Here is a 12,699-nt window from a genome sequence, read left to right as displayed (position 1 = left end):
CTCTTGAAGCAGCCCTGCTACATCTCATTCATGTTCAGGCACCACTGTTGTTTTCCCAGATGGCATGTTTCCTCCTGGGTTATGGCGCTTTTTGAATTCACCTTGAGTCACAAAGATGCATTTACTGTTAACACCAGATGAAGTTCGTCTATTCTGTTCCTGAAAACTAATCGGCCCACTTCTTTATTTCCAACCAATCCATCTTTTTATGTTTTAGTGTTATAGAGGCAGAATTCGGTTTAAAGAATCTTTTCGGCAACTTCTTTGTGTTTAGTTGAATTAAGTCATGTAGCAGAATAATTGTTGTTACTCTGTGAACTATCATCCTGATTGGTAAATGGACTTAGTCCTCTGACTTCTCTAAGCCTATTTACACTGCAGGTCACACCTACACATATGATGGCAGAAGCTGCAATGTAGAGTTTCCATTGGTATTAAATGATCCCATTCTTACACATTCACATGCCGCTCATGAAGCAGCACGAGCAGTTTTGGATTAAGTGTCTTGCCCAAGGACACATCAACATGTGGCTGCAGGAGCTGGGGATCGAACCCCTGATCTTCTGGTTAAAAGACGATGACTACCACTGAGCCACAGCAGTGACTGAATGTATATTCAATTTCCTATGTTGGCATTTCTTGTTAATAATTTGAGGCCCTAATTAGAAGAACTTGATTTTGTTTTTCGTATAGTTAAGGTTCAGAAAATCACAGATAATTTTACAAAGTATAATTATATGTTGTAAAAACATTGTGACGAGTCCTTCATTTGGATTCAATACAGCATTTTTAAGCAGCATCTTAAAAGTCAACCATTCAATAGTTTGATGGCAACAATGCAAGCCGTTGCCCTGTGAGCCAGCAAGTCCTCAAATGTGGAGTTCAAATTACATTTTTGAAGGCCCAAATTCAACTTCACACAAAAAATAAAAATACGAAGAAGACAGTTGATTCTATTGATAACATTTCCCTTTAGGTGGTGCTCATAATTGTAGCAGCAGCTTTTCAGGGGGCAGAGTCTGCAGGCGATGCTGCTGCAGAAGTGATGGCAGGACATGAAGCTCTCACGCTGCTATCACGCCAGGTAAAAATACTGATTCATCTTCAGACAAGAAATTGTTTGTTGAAGCCTTTTTTTTGGCATCAGATACTAACTATGTCAAGTAAATTTCAGTCTTAGAGGCAGAATGAGCAGCGATTGTCAGGTTAAGGTTTTTAGCCACATCATTTAAAGCACGCTGCTCCACCCAGCTCAACCACACCAGAAGCTTCTTCCTGGGTGTGTGCTGACTATCTGGCACCTGGATGCTAAAGTTTTATTAAGTCCTCACACCCTGAGTGCTGTTATTGGCTTGTAGCTACATAACGACTGCCAGAGGTCGACTCCCAGAAACATCATGCACGCAACGAGACGAGAAAACAGGTAGTGAGTCTGAGCAGAGACTACAACATATTCAGCGAGCGTTCACTGGTGTCATCAGGTGTTTAGTTGCTTTTTCGTCTCTGTAGTATGCAGCATACGTCGACGGAACAGAAAGAAATGAGAGCAAATTCTCGAAACATTTGCTTCCCCTTCATATTTGCTTCCCGCTCTTTCAGCAACATCCCATCAAATATAAAGGTCGACTTCGCCCAGTCCTCCTCATTAGTCTCTGACCCTGCCTTTGTCTATGCTAATGTGTTTGTTGTCTCCCAGAATAACCTTTTTTATTTATTCTTCTTGGTGAACATAGCGCTTCGGATTCCGAAGCGTGGCTTCCTGAAGGATTGCTTCATTTAGCAGTCAATGGACAAAGACCTTCGCAGAAAGGTCAAGAACATGCCTCCGTCAGACCCAGATGGGGGCCCTTTAATTCATCAATATTTATAAAGGCGGTGATTATGGAAACAAAACATTGATCAGGGCAGATTCAAGGTAAATGTAGCTGTCATGTTAACACAATCACTTGCTATTTACTCGCACATTGCGGAGACTTTACGCACCATCATTCTTTAATGTTGCCGTGCAGAATATGGTGATCAACTGGAGCAAACAGGAGGTTTTCCTGCAGCTCATGACCCCCCCCCCCCTTCACTCCTCGTCCCTCCGCCCTCTCATGAATATTGATAACCCTCCCCTGCTGTGCTTAATGGTAACGCTGTGAAAAATGATGCTGGGTGTGTCGCTCGCACATAATCCCCCCACGGGCATGGCACAAAACTAATATACAGCTTTCACAGGCATGAAGATGATCCCATCAGCGAGGAGAGAATTAGAGGTCAGAACCTACAATAAAGACAGCCTCATTTCTTGGTGAGACTTGATGCTGATGGGAGATACATATTCATGTCAGAGCTGTAAGCCGGCGAGCGTGTGATGCAGTAAACAGCTGTGGTTTAAAAAAAAAGACCTGTTCCCTGCAGCTCGCATGATGTCATCAGGGAGTGACAGCTCTGTTTTCGGGCACCATGGAGGCATTACATCACACCAGGAGAATTCGGGGACCAAACACGGCTGTTCTAACGAGCAGCCATACAGTGTGCATCACAGCTTCACTTAATGTGGAGTGACATTTGAGGCGGTCAGATCACGTTATAATCAAGAGATAATCCATGCAAAAAATGAACTGACTGTTTGTGAAAACCCCTGACTGTGTCGCTTCAAAACGTACGGTAGGCCTGTTAGCATGCAAGGAGCTACAATAGCTAACACATAAGAGCATCGTCCTCCAAAACCACCAATGCAAGGGAAAGAGTTTAGCACCTTCCACACATGCAGTGCACTGTCATAGTTCCACTTTTACCTGGGTGGACAGCATGCATGAACACACACAGCTGTGTCTGTGCGTGTGCGTGTGTGTGTGTGTGTGTGAGTGTATGCAAAGCTGCAGCTGTGTGCTAACATGCTCTTGCACTTCTGAAAACACCGTGATAAAATGTGAATTCACACACACTGGAACACCAATATTAAGATGTTTCAGATGCAGTGTGTGAGTACAAAGGCATAATGACGGTGGGACTGAAGGCGGAAGGACGACAGCAAGAAATGTGCTGTTGTTTGTCACAATGTCCTCATTGTTAAAAATGAAGAATCCAGAAGAAGGTGTGTTGAAAGTGTTTTCAGCTCATTGTAGAGGAGCTAAACTGCTTCTTTGGGTGGATAAACTCTTCTTACTTACTTTTTATTCTGTAAGTTGTTCTTTCCCAAAGTGACTTGTAATAACCTGACAGCAGAGGGGTGGTTAACCTGTTCCTCCAAACGCAGCATGTGTTATTTCTGTTTTGCATTATATCTATTTGAGCAGCATGAGAATCTGGCCTCTCCGCCTCCTGCAATGCTTTAGTGATTGCTCAATGTGAGTGCACAAAAGCAGCTTTAAAAATTGCATATTTGAATCCTGATGGGTTGACTCCAAAATCTGACACTCACTGACTGTATTATGTTTCAGGCAGCTGCCATCACTCCGTTGTAGCTGCGAGGGAAGTATCCGTGTGTCCATCTGCGAGAGGATAAAACACATCACACAGCACCGCGGCTCACAACTGTGAGGTGCATCACTATTGCGCTGCTTTTTTTACAATCAGTCAGAGTGTCTTTGACATTCCCAGCTGAAGTGAATAAACTCTACAAGAAAGGAAAAGCAACAAGGCACTGTAGTCACACAGATACAGACGCTTTATTACAGAAGTATGAGGACGTGAAATACAACCCAAGAAGCAGAATTTGCTGCATTAATTTTATAACATTGTCCAAACACTCTTGGAAAGACAATCATATGAACACTTCAGGTAAAGCTCAAACTGGTACTAGAGCCAGTGAAGTAATTTAAGCTTGCCACTCGTTCGTTTCAGCTGGTCCAGAGGAAAGGACGCTCTGTGTTTTCTGTGTTCTCTACACATTTTTAAATGAAACATATTTGGATTGTGGTTAAGAATCTGAGAGGTGGGAGTTTTGAGATCACTAAGACACACATAAAATAGATAATTTCACAGATTATGTGAAAGGCAGCCACTATAGATTTGTGAGCTCCAATAAAATGGGAATTTTTCTATTATTGTGATTATTTACCAAACAATTCCCTCAGCTGTGACACACAGTGTATGCACTGAAGATATGACCAAAACTACGAGAACAAACTGATGGAAAAACTACACAATGACACCATTTGTAAATCTGCATTACAAATTAATATGTCGGTGCTTATTGGAAAACATGAGTCATTTTCTCATATGCACCTCTGAAATTTCTAGAAACTTTCAGACAGGCCGCCCCTGAATTCCCCTGAGTGTTTTCCCCCACATCTCAACAGCAGGAGACTCTCCGGGTCAGACAGGAGGGAAGGGTCTCAGGAGGCAGGACACGACGTAAAAAGAACAACGCAGAAGTGGAAGACGCAGCGACAGAGTCCGACACATTCACATCCAAGTATACTAGTCAGTACTATGAACGAACAGAAAACATAACGCAGTAGAAGAAGAAACTCAAGATTAAGTCAGAGTGAAACATTTGGCTGTTTGCTTTCAGGAGTGCAAGTGTCAATACACCAATCCACTCAGGTATGAATATATCTGTGAAAGGAAGACTTTAGCCACCTACTAGAGCATCAAATGTTAGTCTTAGGCAATTTAGCCTCGGGGAAAATGTGGCAAAAAGAAATATTCAGCATGTTTATTGACTACTGCAGGCATATAGAGCGAGGCGTTTCCACAGCAGACGTAATACAGGAATAGTCCGCCAAGGGATTTTTGTGAGATTTACACAACAGGTTTGTTTCCCAACTGTCGACAACTTGCTCAGCAAAAAAATGAAATCCCTCCAGTAATACAAAAACACGCAAGATACAGTATTCTCTATATGCTGAGCAGCACAGCTCTTTAACGTGATGAATTCAGCTGCAGCACTCAGCCTGTCACTTTCCTTTTCAAGAGTATCTAATCCGAGACACTTCCCTGAGAGATGATTGCAATTGTTTGTGCAACTTGAAGGCAGGAAAACATGTCTCCGCTCAGCTACTGCTTCATTTGCAACGTTCATGTAAGAGCACAAGCTGCCTGTACAATCTGCTCTCAGTGTATGACAGTGAGAATAATTGCCATGTCAAATCCTCTCGGGGGCTTCAGCGTGTTCCTGTTCGTTTGATGCATGACAACCGCCAAGGTGACGAGCGAGCTGTCACGGCGCCGAGAGTGAGATAAAGCTCGGAGACCAATTTAAATACTTGCTATCGTTTTCAGAGTGGTGACATAGCAGTAAAAGTGTGACAGTTTTTCTTCATACTGTTTGGAAATTGATTTTTTTGAAACAACTTAAGCATTAATATAACAGGCGGCTCACAGTCGTGGAAAGCTAGGAAACACTAGAATCAATGTGTGTGTGATGATTTATCCACACGGACGGCGTATTGTAACAACAGTCAGTGATATTAAATGCAGCTGAGGGTTAACACGGCAGCCTCAGATGGATGCTGGAAGAAAAGGCGTGGGCGTTTCATTAGACTTATCAAATGGGCACCTCCTGCCACAGATGTTCCACTAAATTAGATCCTCAGCACTTCCAAGGCTTTAAAACGGGGAATTCTGGCTCTTTGCACACATCTACACTACACATCTAGAGAGAGAGAGAGAGAGAGGAAGCAGAGCTCTCCATTTTGCAGAGAGAAAAAACACAGCGTGAAGCCTTCCTCAGCCCTGAAGAGAGTGTAGGTGATACGAAGGAGACTGCAGATTTTAACTACATGATGAGGACAGCAAATTCTCCCTGAGCAGGACAAAGTGGGCGAGGGAGTCCGAGGGGCTCCTCAGCAGAGTAACAGATGAGGTGACATACATCAAGCAGCCCCCCCACAGCGCGCCGCGTTTGTTGAATGTAGTGAAGTGAATCTGTGTAACACGACTCTCTGTCTGCCTCCTGAAGGGGGCCAACAGTCTGTGACTCCATTTGTCGCGGGCGGGGGAATGAAATGAATAACCTTTCAGGGGCTAACCTGGCCGGGAGCTGGGGAGCGTGCGGCATACAAATGGCGACACCAGCATCGGCCGTGTGCACTCGTTGAGGCGGGAATTTTAATGGTGCCGTGGTGGTTTGCATGACAGATTTGGTGTTGGATGCATCTGACCTCTTTCTCCTCCCCCTTGTCTCATTATCAAACAGAAGGCTAATCTATTTGGGTGCATCACAGGAAGCGCATTATTGGATAGTGTGGTATCGTTTTTGCGTGTACAGAAAGAGAACACACACAGAGAAAAGGATTATCTTGAAGAAGCTTAATTGTTTCCCAGGCAACTAGTTCCCCCGCTAAGACGTTGACTGTGAAATTTCCGCTAGCGATTATTTTACTTTCAAATGACTTACTTGTGTCCTCCAGCTAAATCTTGCATGAGAGCCAACCTAGATTTTTTTTTTTGGCAGGGGGGGGGGGGGGGGGGGGGAGTAGGAGGGGAGGGGGGTTGAGATAGATTAGAGTCCTCGAGGAAAACAACATCTCTTTTTAGCCTCCAGGACAATAACAAAAACCGGGCTGTGGGCTGGAATGAAAAGGTTAGCTCAATGTTTATCGTTAATGATGGTGGGCTTCTGATGAGACCCAGCAGGGGTGATTAATTCATGCAATAAACAAGCCCGTCTGGGGCGCAGTAATTCCAAATCGCCAGATGAGTCATACAAAGCTGTTTTTCCTTAATCATTTATAAGCAGGTGCACGTGAACAAATATCCAAAATGGTCAGAAACCATGAGCAGCTCCCACAAGTGTCTTCAATCTCGCAAGAATAGGCTTCCGTTTTCCTGTCTTAAATTGCAGCCGAGCGCTGAATCAGAGAGTGATAATTGTGCTGCGATAACCACGGACATTATCAGAGTCACTTTATTTCAGTTAATACAATGCGGCTCCTGCGCTGCATCCTAAAGGCATCCCTTCTCTCTCTTTATGTCAAGAGAGACGGATGAACGTGTGGTGTGCCACTCACCAGCGACCGTATCTCTTCCTCAAAGGGCTGAGAGCCGCGGCAGCCGCACACAATAACCATTGTCTGCGGTAAATCCCAGCAGAGCGAGGAGGAGGAGGAGGAGGAGGGGGGGCCACATGAGAATTGAAACAGGTTTTAAAGTCACACCGCTGCTCATTTTCCACCATTTCAGTGCAACCATAATACTGTGATCTGCTCTTTCCACAGAGGTTGCAGCGTGCTTTATGCAGCAACAACAACCACAATGCCAGAACGGGCTACGGCATCTCCTAATTCACCTGAGATTACCATCTCAAACAAAACACAGAAACAGCAGCATTGTGGGAACAGAGACAAAAGGGAGCGCGTTACAGCGTGGCCTTTCCTTTTACAGACACGAGCCGAATCTGAAAGACGCACATTTCTGCCGTCTACATCCATTACAGCGATCTGTACGTACAGGATTGTGAGTCAGTGAGGGGAACGCTTTGAAAAGATGACATCTTCTTACCTGCAGTTGGGAGGAGGGTCTAGTGTTATTTCTGCGAGCTCTTTCTGAATCCTGGAAGAGATAGAAAGAGATTATGTGGTTTAATTTGATGTCGATGAGAGGGCAAATCTCATGAGGATAAAAGTGGAAGGAATGGACCGATCTGTGGAGCATGAAGTCAGTGTTATAAGCTGATGAGGTAAATGTTGCTGCTTCTAATCCTACTGTCAAACATGTGCCTCTGCAGCAGTTTAAACACAGGACTTAACACTGACATTTGCTGGTACCATTACCTTTGATGATGCCTGGACTGACACCAGAGCATGCACAGACCTGATATGGTCATTTTCTAGCCACAATTATTTAATTCAAAGCAATTCTTCTTCACCGCTGTGGAGCAGAAACTCAGACAGCAAGTTGGGCATAACTAGTTGAACGCTGGCAACCACTGACAACAACAGTTTGAAAGCGAACCAAAAAAAACAACCCGGTGCATACTTGGCCAATGTAACATTAGTCAGCGCTACACTGAAACATGCAGTTTAATGTCATACATGACTGCACATCCAGAGGAACTTAGGGCTGAACAGCAGCAAATATGAGCTTGCTGCAGGAAATCCACTTGTTTTATATTGAAAACTCCTGGTTTGTTCATTATTCTTGATGAATGTGCGGAAATACCTGCAGAGGTCTCCTCTTCTCTCCAAGCATGTGTATCTGACGATCAGAACCAGTGAAAACTGTTATTCGGACACCCTTTGTTTGACAGGATATCAGGAGGGGCTACAAGCTGAGCTGATTCTAACTAAAGCCCTTTTCTTTTCATGGAACGATACCGCAACAGCGCTGTAACAAAGCGTCTTTGTACATTCATATTGATTCCACGACGGTGTAATATTGGTTTCTCTATCTGTACATCCACATTGCATTACGGCGTTGTGGAAGAGCGACGTGTAGAGAAACAGTGAGAGCTCCACATTACACACACTCGGAGACATGCACACACTCACAGCGCTGTTCTCCCCGCTGATTTCTAAAGGGGGAAAAGTTATCACTAGAGGTCTCCTTTTTGGGGCGGATATTTTTGGGACTATTACGCTGGTAGCGGAAAGTTATTCACTAATGGTCAGTGGGGTGGCAGTAGCTCAGAACGCAGGACTTCGGTTGGGAATCTGAGGGTTGTCTGTTCAAGTCCTGGTGTGGACCAAGTCTGGAAGTTGGTCTGGTAGCTGGAGAGGTGCCACTTCACTTCCTGAGCACTGCCCAGGTTCCCTTGAGCAAGGCACCAAACCCCCACCTTCTCAGGAAGGCTCGCAGTGGGCAGCCCCCTCACTCTGACATCTCTCCATTAGTGCATGTCCACAGGATCCCGTTTGTGCACGTGTTTGAATTTCAGCCTATGTGTGTGTAACATGTCTCTATAACAGAGTGTAAAATTGAATTTCCCCTCGCGGGATTAATAAAGTTTATCTTCTTCTTCTCCTCCAAAACAAATGGAGCGCCTCATAAGAACTGTAAAAACAGTCAACAAAGTGCGTTTCAAATGTTCTCTGGTGGACACAAGAGAGAAGGATGATAAGGAGACAGTGATTTATTCCTGGATGAGTTTGTGAATAGTTTTTTTCAGTGATGACATGCTGTCACACTAGAGAACTAAACTAACTTATGGCCCTCGCTCTCTGCATTGCATTTGTTTGTTTTAAAAATGGTTTTCAGATGTGCCAGGCTGTACGACACAGCATCATATCACAATCACACAGGGTGAAAAAAAAAATATATATTTGGGATGAATACGCTGGTAGCTGAGTGTTATTCACAATTGGTCAGTTTAAGTGCATTTTTATGAATCTGTGTAGGGAAAGACAACAGGTATCGGACCATCTCTAAAGCTAATAGATGGTCAGAGATCTCATTTAATTACTCAACCCTGTAAATAACTTGTTCTTTTTCCACTACAGTCAATCGTCTGTGCTGGCCCTAAGAAAATTAAGAAGCCACCTGAAGCGTGAGAATAATCATGCACTGTGACTCATTGTTCGGATAAATGTGCAAAAATGATGACTCAGCCTGTGAAGGGCACCTGAGTGCAAACGCTGCTGCTAAACTCAGGTTAATATAAACACACTACTTCAGACGGCAGCGAGTGAATCCTCTCTGTGTTACCACTGAAGGCCCTCGTAGTTTACAGTGAAGGATAGGCACACAAAAGGGAGATGATCATAGCATCAGTGGCTGTTATAAAAAGATCCAGTGGCCTGAGCCAACCCTTTGCTCAGGCGGTTGCATAATTCTGTCAGCGCCTGTCTTTTTTGGGGGGGGTTAGTGCTAAGACTGGTGGAGGAAAGTGGTGGTGGTGTAAGAGAGACACGAGTGCTGCAGAGCATGAGGCAAATCTGTTCAAACAAACAGGCTGAAACGGGAATTTCTCTCTCAATGACAGCAATGACACACGAGCGACGAGCTGTGTGAGTTACCTTCTTTTTGTGGGTTTAGTGTCACACTGAATAGCAGGGATGTTTGAAATGACAGTGCCTGTGGGACTGTGGTTCTTTTTATATAACTTCACACCCCCGGGGGGGGGGGGGGGGGGCACATAGGGGAGGTGAGGCCTTTGGTGTAACAAACATACCTCTGTGTAAATGCTGCTGTGTCCCCCCCCCCCCCCCCTTACCTCTTGGCGCTAGTTGAGAGTTTAGCAGCGGTTTTACTCGAGATCTTGGTCTCCTTCTTTTTGGGCTGTGCTTGCTCGCGCTCCTGCTCAGGCGGTACCGATTCCCTTTGTTCGATATCCGAGCTTCCCCCGCTGGTGCTGGGGCTGTCGTCCGGTCTCTGCACTTCGCTGGACATCGTGGGCCCTGGAAATGATTTCAAAAGAACACAACAAGTAATATGAGCAAGTTTCCGCTCCTGAGGGAAATAAAGACGATTTAATGTCCGATCGCTTTGGCGTTGCCTTCTCTGCACGCATGGGGTGATTACAGTGAAGCCGCAGTGAGACGGTTTAATTCAATCAATGTACAGCTGGACTTGGACGAGAGTGAAAACAGAGCAGGGGTGTGCAGTGCGTGAAGTGATGAAAAGACATTTGTCAGAGCCTACAGTGCTGCAGATTATGTGTAGGACCCTTGTTAAAAGGAATATAATGAGCCATTCACCTTACGATCCACGAGGGTTTTAAATGTATGACAGGCTATTTGTTTGGGAGACTTTATATGAGACGATTTACTGGCCATGATTTAAAAAACAGACTACAGACCTTATTACACCCCCCCCCCCCACACCCCCTTTTTCTTTTAACAAATACTAGACGGGTACACTATCAGAGTTTATGGGTAATAATTTGCTTTTTCTTGTTTATTTTATTCAGTTTTTTCAAATAAGTTTGTGCTGCTAGCTTAAAGTGCTATAAAAACCAAATCATTATTGACATATTACCCTTTAAATTAAAAAAGTGTTAGTTAAGGTCAATGATATAGCTGCATAAGAAGATCAGGTGCAGACTTGAAATAAATACTGAAGGAGGATAATTTTTTTTTTTTTCAAGGTGCACTTCGATAAAAAAGTTTGACTTATTCGCGAAATTGTGGTTCAACTAAATTCCCGCCATTTCTACCTTATTCTCAGAGGGTTTTTTTTAAACTTTTTTTCTCAAGATTTCGGCTTCCTTCTCGAAATCATGTTGCAACTTTACACCAACATTTCAACTTTGTATTCAAATTTCGAATTTTAGTTTGGAAATTGTGATTCGACTTTCTCTACATTTTGACTTCATTCTGGAAAATTTGGGAATTTCTTCCAAAAATTATCATTTATCCCTCACGCCTGGCCCTCATTGTCTTCCGTAAATGACCTCATAGGAACATAACTTTTGAAAGCCATGCAGGTTAATTGTGTCTGCAAAGTAACACACGTATCACCGGTGACGGGCGTGAAAACGAGCATTGACCCGTTTTGGTTCAATATTAATTTACATTCACAGGCGACAAAGAACACGTCTACAGTAAAATGTGTTGTTTAATGATAATAATAATTAAAAAAAAGACAGATAAAGCCGAATAATGTGTGAGAACTTAATCAACACGGTGACGTGAAGCGGCGGGGGGCGTTTCACGGTTATGATTAAAATGAACCCGGTTGGTCGGTGCGGAGACGTTTCAGTCAAATTAACATTACAGACAAGTTCAGGCGTTTTGTTTGTTATTAAACGTGACTTAACTGATTGGTTATTCCGCGTAAGTCAACATTTGTGGGGTTAAAAAACATAAAAAGGGGGGTCGAATCGGGGGTCGTCCTACGAAAGCGTTCATAAACATAATCAGGAGGTAGATTACGGTTTTAATATAGAGGGGGGGGGGGGGGGGGTAACGTGAAGGGGTATTTTATTTAAAAAAAGAAATAAAAAATGAAGACTAAACCAGGCCTCGCGTCTTTTAAAGTCAATGAAAATACGCAGAGGAGAAGAAGAAGAAGAAGAAGAAGGCGTTTCTGCCCGGACTCGTCCGACAGAGACGCAGGCGGCGGCGGCGGCGGGGCTGATGGAGGACGGTCAGCCGCCGGGGGTGTGAAGGGGGGGTGTGGGGGGGGGGTGGATGTGCCGATCCTCACCGAGTGTCCACATTGTACGTTTGAAGAGCAGTGACCCTGCCTCGGCACAAAGGGAGGCTCGTCCCACACATCCACCTCCCCCCTCCACCTCCTCCTCCTTCTCCTCCTCCTCCTTCTTCTTCACGGGAAAACGACACTTTTCACGGGACATTTACTTACTTTTCGTGAATCTACGCGGCGCGGCTTGAATGCGGTGTGTCGATATTACCTGGCGGCTGGCCGTCGATGCTGCAATTCGGCGTCGTAATCCCAAGGTACCGAAAAAAGTATATCCTCACACGGCACGTCTGCTCGCTCCCGTGTCCTAGCTATTTAACTGGAAGGTAGCAGCAGCAGAAAAAACGATTACAGAAAACTGAGGCAGCCCCGGACCGCCTCCACGCGCGCTCCCGGTCAGCGGGCACTGCTCGTGCACGCGAGCTGCAACGGAGAGAGAAGTGTCCAGTGACTTTGGTCTGTAGCCACATGGAGGTCTAATTCATTCAAATAGGCTTCTGAAAATGAAAGATGATACTGTTGGTCCAGTCATGTAAATTGACCCTGTCTATAACATAAAAAATAAAAATTATAAATATAAAATAATAATCCCTCCATTCCCCCTCGAACCCCCACACAGGACTACCTCACTGGACTGTAAAATACAATATGACATACATCACAAACATGCAATATAGTTATCTG

The 12,699-nt window shown here is 44.4% G+C and overlaps 1 protein-coding gene across 3 annotated transcripts in view; it reads right to left on the bottom strand.

Annotated features, from left to right (window-relative positions):
- Positions 1-12,409, bottom strand: part of ube2e2 (ubiquitin-conjugating enzyme E2E 2) — a 32,870-nt gene extending 20,461 nt beyond the window's left edge. Inside the window, exons 1-3 of one of the 3 annotated variants that reach the window (XM_020640439.3) lie at positions 12,178-12,407; positions 10,085-10,268; positions 7,435-7,485 (exon numbers count right to left, since the gene is read on the bottom strand). In XM_020640439.3, the coding sequence (XP_020496095.1) occupies positions 7,435-7,485; positions 10,085-10,260 (227 nt within the window). In that variant the 5' untranslated portion in view covers positions 10,261-10,268; positions 12,178-12,407. Of the gene's footprint in view, positions 1-7,434; positions 7,486-10,084; positions 10,269-12,177 lie in introns of all 3 variants that reach the window. The other 2 variants (XM_020640437.3, XM_065958019.1) reach the window with 2 other exon arrangements.
- Between the last annotated feature and the right edge of the window lie 290 nt (positions 12,410-12,699).

The sequence above is a fragment of the Labrus bergylta genome, chromosome 8, assembly GCF_963930695.1.
Source record: "Labrus bergylta chromosome 8, fLabBer1.1, whole genome shotgun sequence".
In the NCBI taxonomy this organism is placed as follows: domain Eukaryota; kingdom Metazoa; phylum Chordata; class Actinopteri; order Labriformes; family Labridae; genus Labrus; species Labrus bergylta.
This window is presented reverse-complemented; position numbering and strand designations above follow the sequence as displayed.